Source organism: Cervus elaphus, chromosome 19 (genome assembly GCF_910594005.1).
Source record: "Cervus elaphus chromosome 19, mCerEla1.1, whole genome shotgun sequence".
Taxonomy (NCBI): domain Eukaryota; kingdom Metazoa; phylum Chordata; class Mammalia; order Artiodactyla; family Cervidae; genus Cervus; species Cervus elaphus.
Window position 1 is genome coordinate 54014514 of NC_057833.1, and position 14544 is coordinate 54029057.

Consider the following 14544-nt stretch of genomic DNA (forward strand, 5'->3'; position numbering starts at 1 on the left):
TGCAAATGGTAAATGCAGCCATGAAATTATAAGACACTTACTGCTTGGAGGGAAAGTTATGACCAACCTAGATAGCATATTAAAAAGCAGAGACATTACTTTGCCAACAAAGGTCCATTGAGTCAAAGCTATGATTTTCCCAGTAGTCATGTATGGATGTGAGAGTTGGACTATAAAGAAAGTTGAGCGCTGAAGAATTGATGCTTTTGAACTGTGGTGTTGGAGAAGACCCTTGAGAGTCCCTTGGACTGCAAGGAGATCCAACCAGTCCTTCCTAAAAGAAATCAGTCCTGAATATTCATTGGAAGGACTGATGCTGAAGCTGAAACTCCAATATCTTGGCCACCTGATGCAAAGAACTGACTCATTTGAAAAGACCCTGACGCTGGGAAAGATTGAAGGCAGGAGGAGAAGGGGATGATAGAGGCTGGATGGCATCACAATTCAATGGACAGGAGTTTGAGTAAACTCTGGGAGTTGGTGATGGACAGGGAGGCCTGGCGTGCTGCAGTTCATGGGGTTGCAAAGAGTTGGACATGACTGAGCAACTGAACTTGGAAGTATGTTCAAGGATGTCCTTTTATTCTTCCCTTATTCAGATTAATAGCTAACATTTATAGAATGCTTATTTACATACTAGGCATTGGCCTATGCACATTATATAAATGAATTTAATTAGTGTTTACAATATCCTATGAGATAGACCTATGAAATGTTCTGTCCTATGAAAGTGTCATTATTTCACCTCTTCGCCTGAGTAAGTGGCTGGCTGGTGTAAGAATTCTAGATTTGGGTTATTTTCCCACAGCACTTTAAAGATACTACAGAATGCCCACCTGGAGGTACTCTGTCTCTTAGGGAGCCTGGAATTCCTTGCACAAACAGCGCCAAGCCCACTTCCAAAATCTACATGGGCCACTTCACAAGATTCAGACTCCTGAGGGAAGACCCCTTAAGCCCAAGGGGTAGCCACATAGCAGCTGTTTGCAAGGATGTCTAAACAGAAAATGGAAAAGCAGGGCAGGAGAGGCGATCATAGGCATGCACCCAAGCCCCTCATGATGAAGAACAGAGCCAGAGAAAAGGGCCAGCCACCAGGCGCAGCCTCTCCCATTGCTGCCACACGCCAGTGTGCCATCCCAAGGAGTCTAAGAATTGTAAATGTACACTTGTCCTTTCAGCTTTTTATAAAGATTTATTTGTGAAAAATATAGAATGTATTTTATCTAACAGACAGTAGCTTGATTTATAATGTTTAAACGTCTACACACACAATATGTAGGCCTCCATTTAAACTTTTACCCAGGGCCTCACCAACGAGGAGGTAGGCCTGACTCATGGAGCTTTTTATTGACAACTCCAACCCCAGAGCTGCCAGGCACAGGGCTCCAATTAGGTCTTTACCAAGTGAAGCATTTCTGAGCCCCTACCTAAACCTCTTGTTTTCAAGGGTGTGGCCCCAGTCCTTCTGCAGCTCAAAGCTAAGCCCTTCTCACACCGAGAGGTAAAGCTCAAGGCCGCAGGTAGGGGTACCTGGCGTAGACTGGCAGGCACTGGGCTTCAGCCCTACCTGTAGGCAGGAGGGAAGTTTCTCCCTCCTTTAGTTTAATCAGGTAACTCAGGTCTGGCTCCTCACCATTCAGAGTCCCTGCTCATCATCACAGATTCCCTTTTAGGAAGAAGTCTCCACTGCTAAACGATTGATTTTCTTCCTTGATTTTAAGTGTAGTTATTAATTTTCATAATTATGTTTTTTGTGTGTTCAAAGGTGAGGGAAAGATTTCAGCATACTCTGAGTCTGTCATCTAGACTGAAGGTCTCTGCTTTAAACTGTGGGTGTCAAGAATGCTTTCTCTAGATCCAAGAAGTGAGCCAAGAAACAAGAATCAAAACTAGAACTTAGATGTGAGCATCCTTGTTGCTACTAACACATATTTGATCACAGCAATTCATTACATTGGGAAAACAAAAGTAACCTCATTTTAACAAAATGATTTTAATAAAAATCATTACAATGTACTAAGTATTTCCATGACCTTCAAGGAATCAGTCTCTCTGGTTCTCAGCTTCCTAGGCACAATCAAATGAGTTTAATAAGGTAATTTCTAATAATTTTTAAAGGTCCCTTCTCTTATTAATTTTTATAGTTTCACATTATAAAGGCCTAGCCTAGAGTGAATTTCTATACTCTGAGAGTGACTTTCTGAGCATTTCAGATATAATGTCAAAAGAAATCATCCAAGTCATCAAATAAAGTGTATAAGAGAGCCTTGATAAATCCCAAGATATTTTAGCAAAGTAAGAGGATATTATTACTTGTTGGAAAGTGCAAAATGCATATTATTGCTATATTTACAATACACATGATGCATATTATAATATTACTACTTGTTGGAATATGCATATGTCATGCGTATTACATGTTAGAATATGCATTAAGTATTATATACTCAAAAAAAATTTATGTGTAAAAAAAGAATATAAATTTCTCAGTGAAAAGGAGCTGATTTACTGAGAGAAACAGTGAGAAGAGGGAGGTAAGTAATCAGCAAAGTAACCACAAAATTAAGTCTAAATGTAACTTCAGCTTCAGGGAAAAAGGACAAGAAGTGTCCTTACAATGATAAGGGCATATCTCTCTTTGAACAAATCTAACAGAAAGTGTACCAGTCTATGAAGTAGCTCTACTGAGCAAGATACTTTAAATAGCAATACTTTAAACCATAGTTGCCTCTGTGTGTGTCATTTCTAAGAACTCAATAGCATGCGTGGTCATCAGGACTGTCACCTGCAAATATTCAAAAGAATTTCCAACTCACCCCAAGTGAGAGTAGCCAGGGTCAGGAGCTCAGGGATGGAATCTTGACATACTACATATTCTGGAGAATACGGGTCTGTTTGAACTTCAGCATCCCGATAATCAGTCTGAGTGCCCACCGTGTACTTCGAAGGAATGGGCAGGTACTTAGTAGGAGGAGGAGGAAAAGTATATGGATCTGCCCTAAAAAGGGGAAATTACTTTAAAAATTGAAACTTGATATAATCACTTTATATCTGTCAATAGGTTTTGCAACATATATGATTAAGAGTTAAACAGCCTATGTAAAATGCCCTTGTGAATCAATAAGACCGTTAAATAGCCACAGAAAAATGAGTAAAGGTCAGAAAACAAAAAGTAAAACTTCTAACAATCATATGAAACAATAATGAACATAACTAATAATCAAAGAAAGTTAAAACAGGCAAGATGCTATTTAATTATATCACATAAGAAATGATTTAAAAGATTGAAAGTACTTAGCATCAATGAACTTGTGAAGAACAGGCATTCTCATAAACTGCTGATGAATATACAAACAGGTAAGCCTAACTAACAAGTGACTAAATATATATCAAACCCTTAAAACACCCTTTTGCCCGAGCAATTGTGCTCCTAGGAATTTATTATGGGGAATAAGTCAATGAGTGTGCAAAGATATATGCAAACATGTTTATAAAGTCTCATTTATAAGAGTAAAAAACTTCTTAATGGCTGATTTTATTTTTAAAAGTGGTTATATCCGGGGTCATTAGGCATCAACCTTGGATCCATTATTTTCACTTTTTTTTCATTCTATTTTTAAGCACAGAAAAACTTATAAATTCACTTAAACATGTGCCTACCCTTATCCACAATTTAACAAAAAGTATAGTAGCACATATAGTTTACTGTTTTAGTGCAGTGTTTTCTTTTACTTTTGAGTTTGCATCCCTCAATCCCTTTCTCTTCCTTTTCCACCCACAGCAGTACCTTTTCTATATACGTGGTATCTACGATCTTCCCAACCCCGGGATTGAACCTGTGTCTCTTAAGTCTCCTGCAATGGTAAGTGGGTTCTTTACCACTAGCGCCACCTGGGAAGCCTATCTAGGATATATATCCCAAATGTATCCTTGAATTACATCCTCCATATTTTTTGCACACTTATTTTCTACAACTGACACAAATAGTTTATTTTACTGTTTGACTAACATGAAATCATATTATAAGTACAGTTTTGCATCTTGCTTTTTTGACTAAACAACACTTCATGGAACTCCTTCCCAATCTACTCATGTGACTCTAAAAAAAAATCACAAACTTAAATAATGACCATCAGTAGAAATACTGTTTAAAAAATGGTACATCCATAATTTTTATCCAGCTATTAAAAGTAACAATGTAATCTATATGAATGAACAAAAATGTCTATGATCTAACGTAAAGTAGAAAAAACACTATAAAGCATTATGTACAATAGTATATTTTTATGTTTTTATAGACTGTGCTACTGGGCACATAAAAACTCCTAAATGTATATACAATAATAAAAGCAATTATTTCTGGATAGTATAATTATAGAGAGAATTTTTTCATGTTTATAGTCTTCTGAATTTTTTTAACCTGTACATATACTACTTATAAAACAAGAAATACATATATATGTATATATACCACTTCCATTTAAAATAAATCTTTTTTCTAGTTGGTAGAAGAATTGATTAAATTACACAAATAAATACAATGGAAAAAAGAGATTTCCATTAAGAAAAATAGTCAAAGGCAATAGGAGGTGCTTATACATGAGCACAGCATGTAAATCTTAGCTCAAAGAAAAATGCATTTCAAGCCAATAAGAAAGAAGAGTCTATTTGGCAGTTCAACCTGTGATGGAACAGTACTTTAAGTAGTTTTTAATGTTGAAATCTAACAGGTACTGAAATCATTTTTTTCAGCAGTTGCTATTAATTCCTAACATAAGTAGACAATATGAGTGTATATAGTTTCTTATGTTTTCAACAGACAGTATTCTACTACAAAAATTCTACTTGAGGAAATAACTTTAAATTACCTTTATATCATCCCAGGTCATGTGAATATTAGTATGAAATCATCAGCTTGGATCAAGAGAATAAATTACTGCTTTCCAAATTAGTTTCACATTTGACCCATCTGATTAAACATGCTAAGATTATGGCAAAGCCTGAGGAATCCTTCTGCCGAAGCTTTCTGCTGACTTGGGACTGTGGGTCTGAGGAGAAGATGCAAAGGAGGAGTGCTACTTGGACAAAAGTCCTGTGTAACTTAATAGCACAGTTCCTTTCCCAATTAGGTCTCCCCCTTGGCTCAGAGGGTAAAGCGTCTGCCTGCAATGTGGGAGACCTGAGTTCAATTCCTGGGTTGGGATTAACTTGTTATTTTTCTCCAACATATTCTTCTCTCCATTTCAGTTGGTTTCAGGGGAGAGTAAAATGTGAATAAGAGCAAGCAAAAAATCTTTCCCAGCTCTGCCCAACCTCAATCAGGACCCAACACCAGAAAGACCCTCCATCTGCTCCCTACTTGGCTCGCGCTCTGCCTGGTCCTGGATCGCATCCTTAGCCTCACTTAGTCTAAGGATGGTATCCCTTCAGCAGCCGCTACTGCTCCATACCCTCCATCCTCTAATAACCAGTCACCACTGAAGCAGGCACTGTTTGCCACACACACACAGTCTTTTAAATTTTCCCCTTCTAGTCCCAACAAAACTAGACACAGGGCTTCCTTGGTGGCCCAGTGGTAAAGAATCTGCCTGCCAATGCAAAAGACACAGGTTTGATCCCTGGTCCAGGAAGATCCCACAGGCCATGAAGCATCTCAGCCCTGCACCACAACTACAAAGCCTTTTTCGAGAGCTCAGGGACTGTAACTACTAAAGCCACATGCTGCAACTGAAGCCCATGAGCCCTAGAGCCCGTGCAACAAGAGAAGCCACTGCAATGAGAAGCCCTTGCAGTGCATCAAAGAATAGCCCCCACTCCCTGCAACTAGAAAAGCAAGCATAGCAACAAAGACCCATTCAGCTAAAAATGAATAATAAATACATTTTTAAAAAACCCCACACACAATGAGGACCTTCACAAAGCTAGCAAATCTTATTCTGTTATTATGAACTCTATTGAACATTTGCATTTTTAAAGACAATTTTTAGAGCAATCTTAGGTCACAGCAAAATTGAGAAGGCACAAAAACTTCCCATATACCCCTTCCCCATCATGTGCATAGCCCGACCCACTATCAACATCTCTCGCCAGGTGGTACCTTTGTTAAAACTGATGTACCTACACTGGCACTTCACAGACACCCAAAATACACAGTTTACATTACACAGTTCACTTTTTTCTTTTTTAAATATATATACTTTATTGAAGTACGGCTGACTTACAGTGTTTCAGGTCCACAGCAATGTGATTCAGTTTTTTATATATATATATTTATATATATATACACACACACATAATCTTTCAGATTGTTTTCCATTATAGTTTATTACAAGATATTGACTATAGTTCCCTGTTAAGGTTCACTCTTGGTGTCATACATTATATGGGTATAGACAAATCCTTACGTGTCAATGTAGACATGTATAATAATCTGTATCCATCACATAGTAACATACAGAGTATTTGCCCTCCCTTTAAATCCTCTGTGCTCCTATTCATCCTTTCCCCATTCTCCCCAGCCCCCTGGCAACCAATAATCTTTTTATCATCTCCATAGTTTTATCTTTTCCAGAATGTCATATAGTTGGAATCATACGTATGCAGCCCTTTCAGATTAGCTTCTTTCTCTTAGCAATATGCATTTAAGGTTCTTCCATGTCTTTTCATGACTTGATAGCTCATTTCTATTTAGTGCTGAGTAATATTTTGTTGTCTCAATGTACCATGGTTTACTTATCCATTCACCTGCTGAAGGACATTTTGGTTGCTTCCACGTTTCAGCAACTATGAATAAAGCTGCTATAAACATTTGTGTGCAGGTTTTTGTGTAGACATGAGTTTTCAACCCCTTCAGGTAAATACCAAGGAGTAGGACTGCCAAATCATATGTTAAGAGTATGTGTGTGTAGTCTTTTTTTTTTTAAGAGTCTTAGACAAATTTTATTTTGGTGTGTCAATACATTAAAATTCATGATTCAGGTTAGAATCACTAACATTTCTACAGATGAGTAATAATAGTATTAGTATTTTTCACTAGTTCAAGAAATGTGTCTTGAGTGCATAGGGATTAAAGTTCAATCCACATAGTCATTTACAGACGCCTCACTTCCATGAAGTGCATTGTTCAGAATAGAAGATAATATCATATTGTATAGAGTATGCATAGTCTTGTAAGAAACTGACAACCTGTCTGAAGTGACTATAGCATTTTGCATTTCCATCAAAAATGAAAATTCTTGTTGCTCAATATTTGGTGGTGTTAGTGTCCCACATTCTGGCCATTCTAACAGTTGTATAGTGGTATATTGTTTTAATTTGCACTTACACTTATTTGCCACTTGTATATCTTCTTTGGTGAGGTGTCTGTTAAGGTCTTTGAACGTTTTTTAATGAAGTCGAGATTACCCATTATTTTTTTTAATGGATCGTGACTTTGATGTTGTATCTAAAAAGTCATCACCATACCCAAGACCATCTAGGTTTTTCCTATATAATCTAAGAGTTTTATATTTTTGCATTCTACTCTGAGGTCTGTGATCCATTTTAAGTTAATTTTGTGAAGGGTGTAAGAGGTGTGTCTAAATTTATTTTTTTTGCATGTAGATGTCCAGTTGTTCCAACATCATTTGTTAAAAAGACTGTCTTTGCTCCATTGTATTGCCTTTGTTCTTTTTGCCAAAGATTGTTATTCAGTCACTAAGTCATGTCCAACTCTTTGCGACCCCATGGACTGCAGCACATCAGGCTTCCTTGTCCTTCACTACCTCCTGGACTTTGCTCAAATTCATGTCCATTGAGTCAGTGATGCTATCTAACCATCTCATCTTCTGTCAAAGATTAGCTGATTTTAAGTATGTGGGTCTATTTCTGGGCTCTCTATTCTATTTCATCTGTCTATTCTTTCCATAACATCACAGTCTGTAAAAATTTTTTTTTATTTATTTTTGGCTATGCAGGATCTTTGTTGCTAGGCGGGCTTTTCTCTAGTTGTGGCAAGCAGGGGCTACTCTCTAGTTGTTGTGCACAGACTTCTCTTGCAGTGGCTTCTCTTGCTGAGGAGCATGGGCTCTAGGGCCCAAGGGCTTCAGTAGTTGTGGCTCCCAGGTTCTAGATCACAGACTCAATAGTTGCGGTGCACGAGTTTAGTTGCTCCACGGCATGTGAGCTTATCCCAGAACCAGGGATCGAACCCGTGTCTCCTGTACGGTGGATGCTTTACCACTGAGCTCCCAGGGAAGGCCAATAGCACACTTTCTTGATTATAACAGCTTGAAGTCAGATAGTGTCAGTCCTCCAACTCTGTCTTTCTCTAACACTGTGCTGCTTATTCTCAGGTTTTTTGCGTCTTCATGTAAGCTTTAGAATCACTTTTTCAATATCCACAAAATAACTTGCAGGAATTTTGGTTGAGATTACATGGACTCTATACTTCAAACCGGGAAGACCTGACATACGGACACCATTGAATCTTCCTATCGACAACCGTGGAATATTTCTCCACTTATTTAATTCTTCTTTGATTTCTTCCACCAAAGTGTTATGGTTTTCCTTAAATAGATCTTGTATTTTATTAAATTTATATGTAAGTATTTCATTTGTTGATGTTAATGTAAATGGCATTGTGTTTTATATGTCAAATTCCACTTAAATTTAAATACCTATAAATTCTATATAGGTATATAGGAAAGCAGCTGACTTTTGTATACCAATCTTGTATTCTACAACCTTGCTATAATCACTTTTTCACTTATTAACCCCACTTATTTTTTTTAAGTCAATTCATTCTGATTTTCTACAAAGATGAACATGCCAGCTGCTAAAAGTTTTATTGCTGCTCTTTCTGCCATCTTTCCATGCTGCCAGAATGGTGCTCTCAAGAGTATCAACAATGTTGAAAAGAGAGGCAAATGCCAGGAATCCCTATTAGGCCGCGCTCCAAAGTCATCGCCAGGTTTCTAACTGTGATGATGAAGCATGGTTGCACTGGCGAGTTTGAAATCATTGATGATCACAGGGCTGGGGAAACTGTTGTGAACCTCACAGGCAGGCTGTGTGATCAGTGATAAGTGTGGAGTGATCAGCCCCAAATTTGATGTGCAACTCAAAAATCAAGAAAAATGGCAGAATAACCTGCTCCCATTCCGTCAGTTTGATTTCATTGTACTGACAACCTCAACTGGCATCAATGGACCGTGAAGAAGCAAGATGAAAACACACAGGAGGGAAAATCCTTGGATTCTTTTTCTAGGGACCTAATACATACAAATAAAATGCCCCAAAGGAGGGGGGGGGTAGTTTTATTGCTTCCTTTCCAATCTGTGTACCTTTTATTTTTCTTGTCTTATTTCCAGTATGATGCTGAAAGGGAGTGGTGAGAGGAGACATCCTTTCCTTTTTCCTGATCGTAGTGGAAAAACTGAGTTTTTCACCATTAAGTATGAGTTAGGTTTTTAGTACACATTCTTCATAAGGTTGAAGATGTTCCTCTCTAATTCTAGTTAACTGAGAGTTTTTGTCATGAAGGGTGTCAGGTACTGTCAAATAGTTTTTCTGCCTCTATTGATATGATCATGTGATCTTTTTTTTTCAGTCCGTTGACATGATCCATTACATTAACTGATTTTCAAATGCAGTACCACCTTGCATGCCTGGGATAAATTCCACTTGGATGTGGAGTATAACTCTTATTATACATTGTTGGATTTGATTTGCTAGTATTTTGTTGAGGATTTCCACGCCTGCATTTATGAGGGATGTTGGTTTGTAGTTTTCTTTATGGCAACTCACTCCAGTATTCTTGCCTGGAGAATCCCATGGACAGAGGAGCCTGACAGGCTACAGTTCATAGGATCTCAAGAGAGGTACATGACTTAGCACTACCTTTCTTTCTTTCTTTCTTAATGTCTTTGTCTGACTTTGGTATTAGGGTAATGCTGGCCTTATAGAATGAGTGAGCTTCTACTACCTGAAAGAGATCATAGAGAATGGTATAATTTCTTCCTTGAATGTTTGGTAGAATCACCAGCAGACCCCATCCAGGCTTGGTGCTCTATGTTTTAGAAAGCTATTAATTACTGCTTCAAAAAAGTTTAATAGATAAAGGCCTATTCAGATTTCCTATTTCTTCTGAGTTCTGGCAAGTTGTATTTCAAGTAATTAACCCTTTTCATCTACATTATCAACTGTATTGTAGGCAAAGAGTTATTGACAATATTCCTTTATTATCTTTTTAATGCCATAGGATCTGTAGTGATCCTTTTTCATTTCTGATGTTAGTAATTTGTGTCCTCTCTCTTTTTCTCTTAGTTAGTCTGCGCCTAGCAACTTACCAGTTTTTGTGAGCTTTCCAATGAACTCTGTGGTTTCATTTACTTTTTCTATCAATTTCCTTGGTCAATTCCATTGATTTCTTATTATTTCTTTTCTTCTGCTTGCTTTGGATGTAATTTGCTCTTCTTTTTCTAGTTTCTCAAGGTGGAAGCTTATATGATTGATTTAGATCTGTCTTCCTTTCTAATACATGCATTCAATGCTATAAATTTCCCACTAAGCACTGCTTTTGTTTAATTCCACAAGTTTTCATAATTTATAATTTACATTGTCATTTTCATTAAGTTTAAAATATTTAAAAATTTCTCTTGAAACATCTGCTTTAACCCATGCTATTTAGAAATGTATTGCTTAATATCCATATATTTGGGGATTTTCAGTTGTCTCTCTGTTCTTAATTTCTAGTTTAACACTACTATGATCTGAGAGAAGACATGGTATAACTTCTGTGACTTTTACATTTATTAAAGTATGTTTAATGGTCCAGAATGTGGTTTAGCTTGGTGAATGTTCTGTGTGAGCTTCAGAAGAATGTATACTCTATTGTTGAATAAGTAGTCTATAGATACCAATTATATCCAGCTGATAAATGGTATGCGAGGGCCTTACTGACTTTCTGCCTGGTAGATGTATCCACTTTCTACATGAGGGTATTAAAGCCCCCCACTGTGATACTGAATTCATCTATTTCTTCTAATCCTATTAGTTTTTGTCACATGCAGTCTGACACTCTGTCATTAGGTATATATACATTAAGGATTATTATGTCTTCTTGGAGAACTGACCTCTTTTTCATTATGATAATCTTTATCCTTGATAATCTTCTTTGAAGTCTGCTCTGTCTGAAATTATTATAGCTACTGTTGCTTTCTTTTAGTGTTAGCATGCTATATTTTCCTCTATCCATTTTCTTTTTCTAACATTTTTACTTAAGTATAGTTGATGTATAACATGTTATAGGTGGGCAAGAATCCCTTAGAAGGAATGGAGTAGCCTTCATAGTCAACAGAAGAGTCCGAAATGCAGTACTTGGGGGTAACCTCAAAAATTACAGAATGATCTTGGTTCATTTCCAAAGCAAACCGTTCAACACTACAGTAATCCAAGTCTATGCCCCAACCACTAATGCTGAAGATGAAGTTGAACAGTTTTATGAAGACCTACAAGTCCTTCTAGAACTAACACCAAAAAAAGATGTCCTTTTCATCACAAGGACTGGAATGCAAAAATAGGAAGCCAAGAGACACCTAGAGTAACAGGCAAGTTTGGCCTTGGAATAAAAAATGAAGTAGGACAAAGGCTAACAGAGTTTTTCCAAAAGAACACACTGGTCATAGCAAACATCCTCTTCCAACAACACAAGAAATGACTCTACACATGGCCATCACCAGATGGTCAATATCAAAATCAGATTGATTATATTCTTTGCAGCCAAAGAAGGAGAAGCCCTAAACAGTCAGCAAAAACAAAACCTAGAGTTTACCATGGCTCAGATCATCAGCTCCTTACTGCAAAATTCAGGCTCAAATTGAAGAAAGCAGGGAAAACCATTAGGCCATTCATGTATGACCTAAATCAAATCCCTTATGATTATACAGTGGAGGTGACAAATAGATTCAAGGGATTAGATCTGGTAGACAAGAATGCCTGAGGAAGTATGGATGGAGGTTTGGAACATTGTTTATAGAAGTTGGTGACCAGAACTATCCCCATGAAAAAGAAAAGCAAGAAGGCAAAATGATTGTCTGAAGAGGCCATACAAATAACTGGGAAAAGAGCAGTGAAAAGCAAAGGAGAAAGACAAAGATATACCCAACTGAATGCAAAGTTCCAGAGAATAGTAAGGAGGAAAAAAAAGCCTTCTTAAATGAACAATGAAAAGAAACAGAGGCAAACAACAGAAAGACTAGAGATCTCTTCAAGATGGAGATACCAAGGGACCATTTCATGCAAAGATGGGCTCAATAAAAGACAGAAACAGCAAGGAGCTAACAGAAGCAGAAGACATTAAGAAGAGGTGGCAAGAATACACAGAAGAACTGTACAAAAAAGGTCTTAATGACCTGGATAACCACAATGGTGTGGTCACTCACCTAGAGCCAGACATCATGGAGTGTGAAGTCAAGCGGACCTTAGGAAGCATTACTACAAATAAAGCTAGTGGAAGTGATGGAATTCTAGCTGAGTTATTTCAAATCCTAAAAGATGATGCTTTAATAGCACTTTAACAGAGCTTCACTCAATATGCTGGTAAATTTGGAAAACGCAGCAGGGGCCACAGGACTGGAAAAGGTCAGTTTCCATTCCAATCCCAAAAAGAAGAGCAACGCCAAAGAATGTTCAAATTATCATACAGTTGCACTCATTTCACATGCTAGCAAGATTATGCTCAAAATCCTTCAAGCTAGGCTTTATCAGCACGTGAACCAAGAACTTACAGATTGAGGGCAGGAGAAGTGGGTGACAGAGGATGAGATGGTTGGATGGCATCACTGACTCAATGGACATGAGTTTGAGCAAACTCAAGGAGATAGTGAAGGGACAGTGAAGCCTGGAGTGCTGTAGCCCATGGGGTCACAAAGAGTTGGACACAACTTAGCAAAGGAACAACAAGAAACACAATATAGTATTTCACAACTTTTAGATGTTATATTCCATTTATAGTTATAAAATATTGGCTATATTCCGTGTTGTATATCTGTGTAGCTTATTTTATATAATATATATTATAGTTTGTATCTCTTAATCCCCTATTCCTATATTGTCCTTCCCTTTTTCCTTTCCCCACTGCTAACCATCAGTTTGTACCCTAAATCTGTGAATCTATTTCTTCTTTGTTACATCCCCTAGTTTGTTGTATCTTTTAGACTCCACAAATAAAGTAATGTCATACAGCATTTGTCTTTTGCTAACTTCACTTAGCATATTTTCTAAATCATCCATGTTGTTCCAAGTGGAAAATTTTCATTCTTTTTTATGGATAATAGTCCATTGCGTATATAAACCATATTTTCTTTATCTATTCACTTGTTGATGGACACATGAGTTGCCTCCATATTTTGGCAATGGTGAATAATGCTGCTATGAACATTGGGGTGCATGTATCTTTTCAAAATAGTGGGGTTTTTTTTTCAGACATATACCCAGGAATGGAATTGTTGGATTATATGTTTGTTCTATTTTTAGTTTTTTGAGGACCCTCCATACTATTTTCCACAGTGACTGCACCAATTTACATTCCCACCAACAGCAGATGAAGATTCCCTTTTCTCCACATCCTTGCCAACATTTGTTATTCATGTTCTTTTTGAAGACAGTCATTCTGACAGGTATGAAATAATATCTCCTTATGGTTTTGATGGATTAGCCATGTTGAACATCTTTTCATGTGCCTATTGGCCATCTGCATGTCCTCTTTGGCGAAATGTCTATTCAGGTCTTCTGCACATTTTGTAATCGGGTTGTTTGGGATTTTTTTACGTTGAATTATATAAGCTGTTTATATATTTTGGATATTAATCCTTTATGGGTCATATCATTTGCCAATATTTTCTCCCATTCAGTGGGCTATCTTTTCACACTGTCAATGGTTTCCCTTACTGTGCAAAACCTTTTAAGTTTATGTTCTATTTATTTTTGCTTTTATTTCCTTTGCTTTAGGAGACTGATCCCCCAAAATATTGCTAAAATAAGCAAAGCATCTTTCCTACATCTATATAAAAGCCAAAGGAATCCACACATTGTCTTAAAAAATTTGAGGAGAAACTGGAATCATAACTGGCACTTATATTGAGGATTACAGACCTTTGATAACATATATCCTATTTATAAGATGCTGTATCATTAAGAGTAACCATACCTTTTAAATGCATGTTTGAAAGTCCATACCTATTTAACTCTCTATTCAGAAATCTGAGGCCTTAAAAAAGGTTTATATTTTCATTCATTTCATGAATACCTTGGATTTTCTTCTCTTATAGAAACATTAAGTTATATTGACATGGGAAAGAGTATAGCAAAAATTAGTTTTTTTAAAGGGACACTTTACCAAACCTGCTATCTTGCCCTAAAACAAAAGACCAGGGAGCTGCACAATAATCCCAGGTTCAGCTCTTGTCCTTTACACTCTTTCCACCTTGGTTCAATTGCCTTGTGTCAATTAGATGGTTAAATTATAAATTCTACTATTAAAAAATATTTTCACTGATTGGT

At 37.1% G+C, this 14544-nt stretch overlaps 1 protein-coding gene across 7 annotated transcripts in view; it reads right to left on the reverse strand.

Annotated features, from left to right (window-relative positions):
• The window catches only part of CFAP91 (cilia and flagella associated protein 91), a 106925-nt gene that overhangs the window by 77576 nt on the left and 14805 nt on the right, over window positions 1-14544 (reverse strand). For 5 of the 7 annotated variants that reach the window (XR_006335354.1, XM_043874951.1, XM_043874954.1 and 2 more), the window contains one exon: window positions 2820-3001. The exons of the other annotated variants lie outside the window; for them this stretch is intronic. Coding sequence is in view for 4 of the 5 variants with exons in the window: in XM_043874951.1 (XP_043730886.1) it covers window positions 2820-3001 (182 nt within the window). In the remaining variant the exon portion in view is untranslated. The remainder of the gene's footprint in view (window positions 1-2819; window positions 3002-14544) is intronic. 7 annotated transcript variants of the gene reach the window in all.